Raw genomic sequence first — 15,364 nt, 5'->3', positions numbered from 1 at the left:
AATGATCTCATTAGATTTGATCTATGTATGAATGCTTTTTCTTTAGCAGCATTTAAAATTGTGGGTCACCTGTTGAAATTGAAGTAATGTCGGAAAATTTACTCAAAAAAGGCTCAAATAAATGTCCATTTAAAAAAATAAAATAAGAAGCAAAGCAGATCAAATAATGTGATATTAAGGATGGGAGCAAGCTACAGGGCCGTGCTATAGAGCTTGGTTAATAGGAAGAAAAGATAACATGTTGGTGCAATGCAGGCTGCTGAGTTTTAAATAACTCATGAATGGACATGTGATTGTTGTGAGGTACTGTCTGCCTAAATTGGGTAGATGATGAAGTGTGAAGCTGAGATCTGAAGCACCTATCTCCCCTTGTTCCGCAATTGTGACTGTACGGGTCTGATCCAAAGCCCATTGAAATAATTGGGAATCTTCCCAATGACTTCAGTAGACTTTGGCTTAGGTTCTAACACGATGGGCCAGATCTTCAGCAGGTGTATACTGGCATAGCTTCAATGGAGCTAAACCAGTTTATACCTGCTGAAGTTCTGGGCCTGAATGTCTTGGACTGAAGTCAATTATTTTAGCCAGGACACACAAGATCAAATATTGCTCTGTTACATCCATGCAATTACTTTAAATTCATTGGGAATCCACAGGTGTAACTGAGGGCAAAAAGTTGATGTTCAAGCTGCTAACATTCCAGCTCCTCCAACATTTATTTTAAGTGGTTTAAAATAGGGTTGTCAAGCGATTATTTTTTTTTAATCATGATTAATCGTGTGATTAAACAATAATAGAATACCATTTATTTAAATATTTTTGGATGTTTTCTACCTTTTCAAATATATTGATTTCAATTACAGCACAGAATACAAAGTGTATAGTGCTCACTTTATGTTTATTTTTATTTTTTATTACAAATATTTGCAGTGTAAAAAAACAAAAGAAATAGTATTTTTCAATTCACCTAATACAAGTACTGTAGTGCAATCTCTTTATCATGAAAGTTGAACTTACTAATATAGAATTGTAAGTCTTCTGTTAGTCTCAAAGGTGCCACAGGACCCTCTGTTGCTTTTTACAGATTCAGACTAACATGGCTACCCCTCTGATACTTAATATAGAATTATGTACAAAAAAGTTTGTTTACATTTGCAAAAGATAATGCTGCCTGCTTTTGTTTACAGTGTCACCTAAAAGTGAGAACAGGCGTTTGCATGGCACTGTCGTAGCTGGCGTCGGAAGATATTTACATGCCAGATGCGCTAAAGATTCATATGTCCCTTGATGCTTCAACCACCATGCCAGAGGACATGCGTCCATGCTGATGATGGGTTCTGCTCGATAACGATCCAAAGCAGTGTGGACCGACACATGTTCATTTTCATCATCTGTGTCAGATGCCACTAGCAGAAGGCTGATTTTCTTTTTTGGTGGTTTGGGTTCTGTAGTTTCTAGATCAGACTGTTGCTCTTATAAGACTTCTAAAAGCATGTCCATACCTCATCATTTTCAGATTTTGGAAGGCACTTCAGATTCTTAGACCTTGGGTCGAGTTCTGTAGCTATCTTTAGAAATCTCACATTGGTATCTTCTTTGCATTTTGTCAAATTTGTAGTGAAAATATTCTTAAAATGAATAACGTGCTGGGTCATCATCTGAGACAAGTATAACATGAAATATATGGCAGAATGCAGGTAAAACAGAGCAGGAGACATACAATTCTCCCCCAAGGAGTTCAGTCACAAATTTAATTACTCTATTATTTTTTTAACAAGCATCATCAGCATGGAAGCATGTCCGCTGGGAAAGATGGACGAAGCCTGAAGAGGCATATGAATCTTTAGTGCATCTGGCACATAAATATCTTGCGAAGCCAGCTACAACAGTGCCATATAAATGCCTATTCTCACTTTCAGGTGACACTGTAATTAAGAAGTGGGCAGCATTATCTCCCATAAACCCAAATTTGTTTTTCTTAGTGATTGGCCGAACAAGAAGTAGGACTGCGTGGACTTGTAGGCTCTAAAGTTTTACATTGTTTTGTTTTTGAGTGCAGCTATGTAACCAACAAATACATTTGTAAGTTGCATTTTCATGATAAAGAGATTGCACTAGAGTACTTGTATGTGGTGAATTGAAAAATACTATTTCTTTTGTTTATCATTTTTACAGTGCAAATATTTGTAATAAAAATATAAAGTGAGCACTGTACACTTTGTACTCTGTGTTGTAATTGAAATAGATATATTTGAAAATGTAGAAAAACATAAAAATATTTAATAAATTTCTATTTGTATTCTATTTAACAGTGCAATTAATCACAATTAATTTTTAATTGTGATTAATTTTTTGAGTTAATCACCTCAGTTAACTGCGATTAATCGATAGCCCTAGTTTAAAATGAATGGGAGAAAATTCCTTAAATTTTCCTCCAGGGGTTATAAATACCTTAGAAGGCTTAATATTGCTATAAAGCTCTTACCCAGACAGTTGACGATCCATTCTCATGTAAGCTAAAACCTTCATTAGCCAATTATACTGATCCCTTTCATCTGCCAATTTTCTAATTAATAGACATTCACTTTCAGAAACTTTTTTTTTTTTCATTTTTTAGCTTTTGTGTGTGTGTTTTTTAAAATGCTGATCCCTTGAAACCATCTGCGTGAGAGAGAGAAAATTAATCTCAAATAGAATCTGCCAGCCCAATCAATTATTTGTACATCCTAAGGTAAAACCCAAACAAAATATAAACTTAAATTAATGTTTTCTATATGCAATGCTGAAATTAATGTCTCAGGCAACAGAATGAACCTTCTGAAAATGCACATCCAAGAACATGTTTGTCCTGCTTATATCGTTAATGCTTTTTTCTTCAGAAATTATTGTGTTGTAAAATGCAATTGACATTAGTGAACCTGAAGGACAGTTTTTCTAATAGTACTTTTTGTCCTCTATATTTAAATTTGCTTTCTTTTTCTAATTGCCATCCTTTCCCATCCCCTGGTCCTCTTAGTGTTTCTATTCTATATAAGCACTTATACCTCTGTTGTCAACATACTGCACTAAGTGACATGACTGACATCTGTCACGTGTGTGTTCTGTTATCCTTTCCCCAGGAGAAGTGTGTGAAGTGGAGTGTCTTCTTTTGGTAGGATGTTTATTATATAGATGTTGCTCTGTGTTTATATCAGAGAAGGCAAGGTCAAAGAAATGTGGCTTGCACTTGGAGTGGAATGTGGTGAGGTTTGTGATGGTCGTTAATGTTTGAGGAGTTTCTGCTTTGTATTCAATTAAATACTTTGTGATTTATACACTGGTGGATTTTGTCTGGTGTGTTATTTTGGGTTTCTAAATTACTATAAACATGATTCCCTTTTTATAACCATGTAATAGTACAAGGTTTAAGTTAATACTGACATTCTTTATGCAGTGTTCAACAACATACATCCTGTATTAGCATGCGGGGTGTAGGAACTGGATGGCTTTATTGTGTAGTGTAGGAGTCTATCTGTTCTTGATGACACTCTTAATGTTGCTACCAAAATCTGTTTTCTTCACATCCTCTCTTACTGATGTTATTTTACAATACATCTGAGCAGAGAAAAAGGGCTCATTTTAGGTCTGTGTATGAAATGAAGTAATTCAATAACAAGATGTATATGAAAGAAACACCTAGGGTAGAAGGTCAATGAACATTATCTGTGACTTTTAAGAACCATTTATTTTATTTGAAGAAAATAGTAGACATTTTTCCCATCATGAGTAATCACCTATTTCTTTAATGCCCCAATTAATTACATTAGTTAAGCACATACTTAACGTTATGCACATGAGTATTTGAACATGCTTAACGTTAGCCATATGCCTAAGCACCTTGCTGAATCAGTGTCTTATTCGGCAGGTGAGAGCTCTGAGGCCCTTGAATTAAAAAAGAAAAATCTGACTCTGCTGTATGAAGAGCTTTGCAAGTCCCCCTCCTCTCTAATTGAATCATTATTTTTAGATCAGAATCAAAAGTTGTCTATAAAACATACATATACCTTACTGTTGCCAGCAGGAGGAAAATGGTATTAAAAGCCATGGTACAAAAATCATAAACATAATTAATGATATTATAAATTGAAACTGTCAAGGAGGGTAGCTGTTTCCCATACTGCAATCAGGTATTAGATTACACATCTGTATAGATAATAATATAGCCCTCTATATAATATATACATTTCCAAGAAGCTTGGAATCTATGGCACAAAGAATTAAACACGTAGGGACCGGTTTCTAAAGGTAGAGGATACAGTGCAGAAATATACACAGCCCCTTTGAAAGTCAAAAGAATTCCTTTGGCATTAAGATTTGAACCAGAAAATGGCTTGGGGGTGAAGATGACCATCCCAGTAAAAGGATCAAACAAAATAAAAACATACAAAATCCGCATATAACAAAAAGGGTAAGTAGACACAGTAAAATAGGATAATCACTCCATAGCACTACAAAATAAGTATACAGCACAGTAATTGCTACCTTTCACATATAGTTGATATTTAACATTCATGAGGACCCATCAACATTTTGTAAAGTGAGTTAAGGAAACATCTGGTAGTTAAAGAAGCATCTGCTAAGTGTCTAACCAAATAAGCATTTCACAATCTCATCACAGAAGATATGATTATAAGCAAGGTGACTCATTATCTTGCTTGAAGACCAAACATACTTAACCTAGCAGGAAATGGAGATGATCAATTGAGATGAGATCTCAGGGACAAACTCATGGAAATGCAAAAGTGGTTTTGTGGTTTTTTTCTTGATAGATTGGATATTTTGTGGAGAATGAAATAGCAAGATTTGGTAATAGCATGCATGTGCAAGGAGAAGCAGAGGAAGGAATCAAAAATGGATACCTAGGCAATAAGTGGAAGTAGGAAGGGGAAAAGGTTTGGAATGCAAAATAGGAAGCTCCGTTTTATTGCTGATGTATTTCAGCTACCAGCAAGCCATATAGGAAAATATGGAGAAATAGCCAGATATGCTTAGCCTGCAGAAAATTTTGTAAGTCATCAGCATAGATATTGTTTAAACAATGATGGTTCTATTTCCATAAACATGGAAAAGATTAATTCAGTTATGGCAATTCTTAGATACTCAATTCATATCTTTATAAAGCACTTTGCCATAGACATTTACACAGGACACCTTCAGTTATAGTAATAAATCTTCCCCTGGTTCCATCCTTCAACTATCCAGAATGTATGAAAACTTTCCTAGAACTTTAATTTACATATATGTTTTTAGACATTTAGGTCCAGACCCTCAATGGTATTTAGATGCCTAACGTCCATTTATTTTGATGGGAGTTAGGCTCCTAAATACTTTTGAAGATTTGGGCCTTTGTAACCATTCCTGACTCCTTACTACATTACTATCACAGCAAATGGAACAGTATTGCACATACAGCTGAAACGGGGAATACTATTGGAATGTCAATTAACAGTTTTAATCATATCAAATGAAAAGTACCAGGTGTCACAAGAGAAGGCAAAGCTGGAGTCTTATACCCAAATAAGTGTTGTGCACCATATCCAAATTGGCAAGAAAGCATGAACTCATTGTTTGACTTTGTCTGAGCAGAATCACAGCTAAAGGAATCCAATCTAAAAGATAGCTGCTGTTTTGTTCACAGAAGGCCACATTCTGGAGGATGTAAACAAGTGCATCCTTGCACTGAGAGAACAGGATGCTGATGATTTAGATCGTGCAGCCGGTGCCATCCGAGGGCGTGCTGCAAGGGTGGCTCATATTGTCTCTGGTGAAATGGATAGTTATGAGCCTGGGGTTTACACTGGAGGAGTGATGAAAAAAGTTCAGTATTTGACAAATACTGGTAAGTCTGGATTTTAAACCAATTTAATTCCTTTTCTGTTATACGCTGTTTGTGCTACTGATTTAAAATAGAATAACTCCATGATCTAATGAGTTAACACCAACTTTGCCTTGAGTTCTGTTATCTCCTCTCAACAAACACAGTATCTTTTTGTGATTACAGCATACAACTTTAAAAATTGAATCTTTGTAAAAATATTGTTAGGCTACCAGAAATCCTTTTCAGCATTATTTATATAAATTCAAATGACACCATCTAGCCGTCTTGTGACTAGTGAAGCAACAATTTTTAGCAGTATTCTGACAGCCTCATCATATTCCTTAAACATATTCATGGCAGTCATTGATATCCCAGGTTTGCTTTTATAATGTGTGGACAGTATAAATGAAGCCCTTTGTGTTAGCAACAAGTATATTTTTAGCTCTTAGCAATATGAGCTCCAAGTGTAGCAGGAGCACCTTTTAGATATAGGAAAGTTGAAAGTTTTTTAAAAAGAGAAGACCAATCCCTTTTGTGATCACATGTTGTATCTATGGTTATGTGAAATGAAAAGAGACTATTAACTGTGGTTAAATATCCACCCCTCCTTTGCTATGCAAAGTCTGATCCCTGTGCAGCCAGTGGAGAGAATATATTATTAATTCCTTTATAGATGGTCCTCAGCTGGGCCTGTCAAAGAATAGAAGATGAAGTCACCATATTGATAAAAGGATTCAAATTGCTTTGTTGTACAACGCTTTCTACAGTATCTATTTTAAAGGCTGATTTAAGATTCATGAAAAACAAATGTACAAAGTATTTTACTATACATGGTACCTTTTGAGGCTTACAAAATTCCATAATTTGTCCAGCTATGCTGGAAGAAAGGCAGGGGGCAATAGATGTGGTTTAATTAGACTGCAGCTTTATTCACCCACAATATCTGGGTGTACCTGGCAACATAGTGTACAGTGCAGGTCATCGTTATTTCCTTAACCAGTCCCATCTGTTTGGGGAGCTGCTGCCAGCCCTCTCCCTTTCCAACCTGGGTCTATTGCTAGGACTCTGCCGCCCAACACCTCGTATAAAGGGACTGAAAAGGAAGGGGGTGGGGGTTGGCTCCACACTGTCCCAGATATTAGAAACCCTGAACCCCCTTCCCCTGCTTCCTTAATAGATGCTTTCCTCTAAATTCTCTTCTCCTCCATTTTAGCTGATCAGCATATCCCTTCTGTAATGAGTACCTGCATTGAGTCTGCTACGTGTTTTTGTATTACTGGGTCATTACATTTTAACTTAACCTCTCTGCCCACCCAACCAGGTCCCTGACCCACTGTGGGGAAGGTGAAATAACCTACACTGCTTCAGTCAATCTGGTGGCAAGGGAAAAAAATCCTTACCAGTCTTCAGGGAAAAAGGTCAACTAGCTTAATGCCAACAGCAGATCATAAAGAAGCCCAGTTCTACTCTGATTCCATGGATGGGATGAGTAGTATTGGCAGCCTGATCCCAGTGAGATAGGGCTTCTTCGGAACTGCCTAGCTTATAAATACCCTACCAAAGTCACCAGGAAGGGCAGTGCCCCCAACAACCTGGTCCAGCAACTTCCTGTTCCTCCTTGCCCCGCCCAGGTAAATCTTGCCCCTCTGCCATCAATTGCAGAGAGAGCCCTTACAGAGTAACAGCATTTTTTCTCCCAATCAGCCAAGTAAAGGGTCCATCACATGCAGTTGTGGTGAACAAAGTTTCATAAGTCTGGAGAGGAAAGTAAATTGAATGTTCAGCATTTCTTCCTTCCCCTTATTTCTACCATCACTTCATTGGGACACTGTAAGTCTGTTGGATATAAACTGGATCCTTAATATCTAACTTTTAAACTGAAAAGCCTTTGTCTTCTATAAAAGACACCAAATCAAAAGGAATTCCCAAGACTTGTGTGGTGTTTGACTAGTTTTGATTTCAAGAGCTGACCTCTTACCAAATTGCTCTTATCCAGTTTTCTGGTGAGTGCAGACTGCTTTAGAATATAGTCTTTAATTATATAAATGTTGATGTCTAAAGCCTACATCCATCAGCAGAATTTCCTATACAAGTATTCAGTGTGTCAAGCTTGACTGACATTCACTTAGTGTACATTCAAGAAAAGAGGGGCATTTTGTATGAGCTCATTCTTAGTCAATCAGCTCAAATTAGGTACAAGCTGGAGCTGCATACATTGGGAACAAGAGCAGACTGAGGTCCCAAGAAGTTGCAAAAAGTGGGCATGATGATGTATAGAGTTTGAAAGAAATGTAGTCTCTGTTTTCCTTTTGACATTTTGATGAGGAGAGAGCCTGAAAAATTGTAGAACAACATACTTTTCTCATTACCTGTTAAATGAAACAACAAAGACAAATAACCAAAGAAGAGGTATAGAGAAGCACAGCCATCTGTTCTGTGGTACAATCTCAGCCCTTCGTCCTTGCGGATGGGTAGTGTTTAAACACTGTGGGAACTGACACTGATTTCTGTTCTGTTGCACTTCAGTGACAGTGTATATCCCTAAATTGGTGTAGCTACGACAGACAGGAAGAAATACAGCCTTTTTTGTTGGAAAATGTGGTTTGTGTCAAGGCACATTGGTCACAGTGTCATGAGTTTGAATTTCTTTGTAATATATTGAACATCAGAATCCAATATCCTTAAATTATTCAGTAAGAGTGAAAAGAAAGAACATACATTTTTCATTGTTATCATTATTTGTACATTCTTCAGTGAATAAATATGAAATCCTGAGAGGTTATTTTCCCACTTTGACTTCAGTGGAAATTGCAGGTGCTCAAAATCACTCAGAATTTGCCCCAATAAGCACTGTCATTGTGGGGGTCCTTCAAGCAAAAACCAGCCAATAACCAGGTGGGTTTTTACTTAGAGTTATTTGTATGTATGCTGCCATAGGCAACTAATTTAGTTTCTATAAATTACTCAGGGCAATGTAGTGATCTCTCTGCTTCCTCTATATCTAGTGCAAATGAAGCATGTTTCCAATGGCATATCACTGTTAGGCCAATCTTTCCCCTGTTATTAATACTGTCTGAATAACTGTGAATAATCAGACATAAAGGTAAGGTGAACAGAAATATTTATTACTTTATGCTAACATACCAGGTGTACAAAAAATAAGCAGGAACACTATCTACAGTGTTAGCCAAGGAAACACATTTGTATGTAGGACAATATACAAATTATTGTTATGAGAGTAAATATGCTATTTCACAGTAAAATCAATGGGCTCATTTGAATTCACAGAACTCATTTAAAACCTCTTTGAGTAGATCTACAGGAAGCCTTATAAAATACTAGCAATACTCTTTTTCTCTTTCAATTTTGTTCTACGGGCTGGAAATCTAGGAGAACATTTCCCTCTCTGTAGTCCTTGGAAAAATTTAGCAACCAGGGAGTCCAATATCCTTCTGTTAGAGGCTGTCCAGGATTCTATCACCTTTCTGAGTTGGTGGCAGCACATCTTATCAGAGCAATGTTCAAAACTCAACCAATGCCCCCTGTAAGTTGCAAAGAATTCAAAAGATGCTGAGGTGCTCAAATGATGCCCCCATGCCCCGTCGCTTGGGCCAAAACTTTGAAAGGTCTCAATTCTGCCTTCTTCCTATTCTACTCCTCTCATGGTAATGCTCTGCTACTTACCCCAATAAAGGAGAACTAACAACTTAAAATGCCTTGTTCAAAAATTTTAAGTAACACTTAACTTTCAAATGCCTGAACAGCAAATGTAACTTTTCTTGTCTGCGTAGTAAACACTGGCATTTTTATCTGTTTGAATAATCAAAGTGGTGCTTTTCGTGCCTTCTTGGTTGCAAAGATTTGAACTGCTTCCTGAAGGTCCACAGTCTGGGCCAGCTCCTGCTCTATTGAGATGGTTGCAAGGCCAACCAGCCTCTCCTGTGTCATTGTGGATCATAGATGTGTTTTTTATTAACTTCAACTTGGAGAAGCTGGGTTCTTCACTGGCAGCTGTTACAGGAAGTGTTAGAAGTATGCGTAGAGCAACAAAAGCATTTGGAAAGAGGGTGGTCATCTTATTTGTGCACATATATTCCAGAAAAGCCTTTGGAGTTGATCCTGCTGAAATGTATCTTGAAAGGGCTTTCAGTTCATCACCTAAATCTCTCGCATCAATATCGCGAATGTCATCATGTGTCAACACTGTCTCTAGTGCCCTGCATTGCTGGTGTAGGTCGTCTTCAGGTATAGTGAGGAGTTTTGGAATATCATACAACATCCCAAATCTACTGCTGTGTTCCTTGAGCTGCATGAAACATTCTTCAACTGACTATATTGCACAATCTAGCACCTGGTTACAGAATTCAACTTTGAATTGTTGTTTGGGGTTTCTTATGGGATTATCCAGGGCCGGCTCCAGGCCCTCCAGTGCTTGGGGCAGCCACTCCAGAGAGGGGCGGAGAGGGGCAGCACGTCCAGCTATTCGGCAGACAGTCCCTCACTCTCGCTCGGAGCGAAGGACCTCCCGCCGAATTGCCACCGCAGATTGCGGCTCTTTTTTTTTTTTTTTTTTTTGGCTGGTTGGGGCAGCCAAAACCCTGGCGCTGGCCTTGGGATTATCCCATGCCTCATAATCAAAATGTCGTCTTCTTCAGTGACTCTTGTATTCTTGAATGGGTGGGAAAATAGCTTCAGTGTGAAGTTCCTCTGCCAACTTCTATGCACTCTTCAGAATGTTTTGAAATCTCTCATCTGACCGGTAAGACTGTAGGTATGACTTTGCTTTGTTCAGTTGTTCCATTGCTCCAGATATATCAAGATCAACACTTTGGAGTCTCTTGCTTACAACATTTATTTCAAAGTGTATGTCATGCCACAACACTAAGCCACACAGAAATTTGAAGTCATGTATGTTTCTGGTGATTCCATTTCCCTCTGCCACTGTTCTCCCATGAACAGTTCCTGTCATAGCATTATCCTCCATAATGGCAACTGTGGCATCATCTATCTTCCCAATTTGGTGTTTGATAGGCTTTATGGCCTCCACTCGACTTTCCCATCGTGTGGCACTCAGTGGTTTCAGTGTCAGAGAGGATGTTCCCTGACGTTGCTTCAAAATTTGCCATTGATGAGTTGATGCAGAGAAAAATACATAGATGCTTTGAATTACATTAAAAAATTCAGCAGCCTCACTAGAAGCTGATGCTACATCACTGACTACCAAGTTCAATGAATGAGAACTGCACGGGACAAAAGCTTGAGGGTTTAACTCTCAGATCCGTGTCTGCTCTCCTCTGTTCTTTCCTCTCATGTTGGCACCATTATCGTAGCCCTGACCTCTCAGGTCAGCTATTGCAATTCCCGTATCTTCCAGTTTTTTAAGAAGCACATTTGTCATACCAGCTTCTGTAGTATCATCAATGTCAATAAATTCTAGAAAATGCTCTCTGACCGTCAGCATTGCAGGGACATTTTCACTAGGTTCTGTTACAAAATGCATCATTAAAGTCATTTGTTCCCTATGGCTGATGTCAGGTGTGCAGTCCAGAATAACAGTAATATCTTGCTGACTCCAGATCTTCCACAATCTTCTGTTTGACTTTTGTTGCCAGTAACTGTATGATCTCACTTTGAATTGTTTTTCCAAGGTAGTGGTGTGTGTACATTTCTTGGGTGTTGATTCTTAGATGCTCCTGGAGTACAGCATCAAACTCAGCCATCAGCTCCACAATTTTAAGGAAGTTTCCATTGTTTGGCACATATAGCTGATCTGAAGTGCCATGCAGTGCTAGATTTTGGGTAGCAGGCATTCTCACAATGGCAACAAGCCTTTTCAAAACATTTTGCCAGTAAAGAGATTCTGAGGCAATCTTCTCTTGATGCTGATCATAGTCTCATCTCAAGCTCTTTCCACCTATGGAATCTTCTGTGATAATTTGCTGCCTTCTCATGGCATGGCAGATTTCTAGCCAGATTTTTCCAGTCCTTTGTTCCTGTAGAACTCAATGTGGCTGGAACATTAGACTGGAAGAGTTTGCAACAAAAACAGTATGCAGCATTCTGGGTTTTTGAGTACATAAGCCATGGCCTCTCCACTTTGTCACCATTGGATTTCATGCCAGTAATGTGTTGGATGGAAACTTCTATTTTCATTGTCTTTGGGGAACATGAAGTTTTTCACTTGCTGTGGCCCATGCAGTACAAGGAAGTCCCTCAGGCTACTGCTCAAGTGGGTCTACAGTCCTGGATCATCTAGACCAGTGGTTCCCAAACTTGTTCCGCCGCTTGTGCAGGGAAAGCCCCCGGCGGGCCGGACCGGTTTGTGTACCTGCCGCGTCCGCAGGTTCGGTCGATCGCGGCTCCCAGTGGCCGCGGTTCCCTGCCCCAGGCCAATGGGAGCTGCTGGAAGTGGTGGCTCAGCCCGCGCTGCTTCCAGCAGCTCCCATTGGCCTGGGGCATGGAACCGCGGCCACTGGAAGCCGCGATCGACCAAACCTGCAGACGCGGCAGGTACACAAACCGGCCCGGCCCGCCGGGGGCTTTCCCTACACAAGTGACGGAACAAGTTTGGGAACCACTGATCTAGACTCAAGGAACTAAACTCATCAGCAGCTGTTTTTTGTGCCTCCACCACACTCTTCTCTGATCTACTCTTTTTTTGAGGAATGTGCATGGTTACATCCATTTGAGATAGAGATATGGATGCTGCAGTAGCTGCCAGGTCACCTGCACTCTGACTAACTGGAAGATCAGGCATCTCCTCACCACACTCAGGAGAGCTCCTTCCTGCTTAGATAGAAAAGCTTCCTCTGCTTTCTTTCTTTTTCTGAATGCTGCCCCAGAAGGGCGTTTTATTCTTTCACTCATGACTGCTGTTCTGTGCCAGCTATAGTGGCCCTCAACACTCAATTGAAGGGGACAGATAAGCAGGCTGGTAGTAGGGCCTGAGTGAGGGAAGATATCAGTGTCTTAAGGGCCTAACTGGCTCCTACTATTTCAGTTGACTGTCTGATCTCCTCAAGTGGGTTCAGGGAAGCAGCAGGAAACAGGAAGCTCCCTGAGAAGCTGGTGTGAATCAGTCCAGGCTCCTGGGGGTGCTGGAGAGGTACATAAGAGGCTCCTCTCTCTCCAGTTCCTGCTGCTTTCTGTTATTCCCTCTCACCTTTTTCTCCTGCCTGCCTGTTATGTCTCTTGTGCCCTCCTTCCTCCAGCACAGTACTCCACCATCTCTGTGTATCTAGAGCAGGGAGAATACAGATGCACCACCAGCAGACCCAATTTTCTACACTCTGGATCCTAATGGCGCCCTCCTCTCCCCCCCAGTCTGGCCCCTGAGGTGGCCTCATGGTAAGGCTAGCCCTGAATACAGTAAAAGGAAAAAAGCCTACATTTATTATAAACATTACCTATAGTAAACCTATAGGGTGGAATGGCCCTTTAAGGACCAGAGGCCTGGGATCAGCCAGCTCTGTTTATAAAACACTTACAACTGAGAAGGGGGCAGCATTCCTCATAAAGAGCTGCAGGAGGGGAGCTTAAGGAAGGGATAGTCTCCTGCAGTACTCTCTGGGGCAGGGGAAATGCTCCAGGAAGAAAGGCCCCCAGGGGAGCAGTTCTGTGGCCACTGCTCTGTATGAGGGGCAAGGAACTGGGAGAGAACTCAGGTTGAAGAAAGCCAAGAGCCTGCAGTGTGGCAAAGGGAGATGTTTTCTGAGAGTGCTGGGGTAAAGGAAGGCCCTAGGGAGAACCCGGTGGCCAGGGACAGGGAACTGAGAGAACCAAAGAGGCATGCAAGACATTGATTAAGCCCAAGTGGGTAGTTATTCTTATGATGGAGAGTAAGTAATCTCTCTACAGATAGAGTTGCAGCTAGCTTGCTTTGTACATATCTATTTTAACCCTCTCCCCCAAAAACACTTTGGCTTTAAAAATATTTTGGTCTGAAAAGTGGTAACTTTGCCCCAGATGCAAAGAAGAATGTTTCTTCAATGTGTGATTTAAAATTGACTTTTGTCTATTTGTTTAGCTTCCTGTAAACCAACCTATCAAATTCTATACAAGGAATATCATTCTCTTTTAGAATGAGTAGGTTAGCTTTAAAATTATCTCATTAGAATAATTTTATGGAATTACATTTAAATTTTATAGAACTCTACTGGATTAATCCCTATTGATTTATATAGGGCTTTTCCATAAGAGTACACTAATTGTACTAAATAAGATGGCAGACTATTACAAAATGAAATTATGCAGTTCCACACCACTGATGTATTGTAATCCTATTGCACAGAGAGTTATGGCTTCACTGGGTATGTCTATACTGCAGCTGAGAGGTGTGATTCCTAGCACCAGTAGACAGATATGCCTTGGCTCTGCTCAAAACAGCATGCTAAAAATAGCATTGTGGACATTGTAGCAATGGTGGTAGCTCAGGCAAGCCACCTGAGTCCCAGCCCACCCAACCCCCCTGGGTGGCTAAGACCTACCTTTATTCCTACAGTAAACTATTACTTTTAAATGTGACTTGATGTTGAAGATCATTTGCTGATGAAGTGTTTGCTATTGTTAGTGGGGCACTAGCAGTATTTAGACACCATGGTTTTAATTTAAGCAACTCTGGACTGAAGAAAGGTTGCTGGTCATGTAATCCCTCTTTCCCCTGGATGAGGGAGCCAAACAGGATTAGGAATCTCTTCTAGAAGAAGGTCACAAGTGATCCATTATTCATTTGTTTGTGAGGTGTTTTTTTTTTTTTTTAATGTAATGGTCTTTTTGACTTGGTAAGGGACTGTGAAGTAGACATCTCTGGGGAACAACCATGCTAACTCCAAAAGGTCTGGGGCAAGGAGAAGCCCTGCTATTCAAAAAAGGACTTTAGAGCAGACTGCTCTGGGAATGGGCTGTGAAATTACAGAATTTGAGGACTTGAATATAGACTCTCAGGACTGGGCCATGCTGACTTCAGAGAGGATGGGAAGGGGAACCCTGGAAAGTGAAGGTTGTTTTTTATTTTTAAGAACTTCATGGGAGGAGCACTTTGGGACAGAGCCAGGGCAAACCTAACAAAGGGCATATTTAATTGGAAAAAGTGCCCATCTCCTCCACTACAGAAACAAGATATGTTTTTATTAGAGGCTCCATATTTTCATTGGATAATTAAAAACTTCTAAAATTTAGAGTCACACTCCATTTCGTAAGTGACTGTATACAGTTTTACAAAAGTAAAAACACCTATTTTTGTACAATTCTTAAAACAATTCAAAATCCACAGAGCTTCTTGTACCATCTTTAGTGTGCTTGTTTATTTTTTAAACAATATTTAGTGCTAATAGTTTTGGTATTTTTATAAAGAAGTGCAAATATCTCTCTGAGGCTATGCAAGTGTCCAAAGTGCTGGTGGAGACAGCTTATCTGAAATACAAAAGTACAAAAATATAGCACAAAGGAGCTGGAGCACTCCAATACTTCACTCCCTCTTCAATCAATCTGTTTGATTTAATGTGATCC

General features: G+C 39.7%; 1 protein-coding gene across 9 annotated transcripts in view; it reads left to right on the top strand.

The window, feature by feature from the left end:
* CTNNA3 (catenin alpha 3) overlaps window positions 1-15,364 on the top strand; it is a 954,554-nt gene that overhangs the window by 718,303 nt on the left and 220,887 nt on the right. For 8 of the 9 annotated variants that reach the window (XM_054035487.1, XM_054035488.1, XM_054035486.1 and 5 more), the window contains one exon: window positions 5,678-5,878. The exons of the other annotated variant lie outside the window; for it this stretch is intronic. In XM_054035487.1, coding sequence (XP_053891462.1) covers window positions 5,678-5,878 — 201 coding nt within the window. The remainder of the gene's footprint in view (window positions 1-5,677; window positions 5,879-15,364) is intronic. 9 annotated transcript variants of the gene reach the window in all.

Source organism: Malaclemys terrapin, chromosome 7 (assembly GCF_027887155.1).
Source record: "Malaclemys terrapin pileata isolate rMalTer1 chromosome 7, rMalTer1.hap1, whole genome shotgun sequence".
NCBI lineage: Eukaryota > Metazoa > Chordata > Testudines > Emydidae > Malaclemys > Malaclemys terrapin.
The sequence above is the reverse complement of the archived record's forward strand: the minus strand, read 5'-3'. Positions and strand labels throughout refer to the sequence as shown.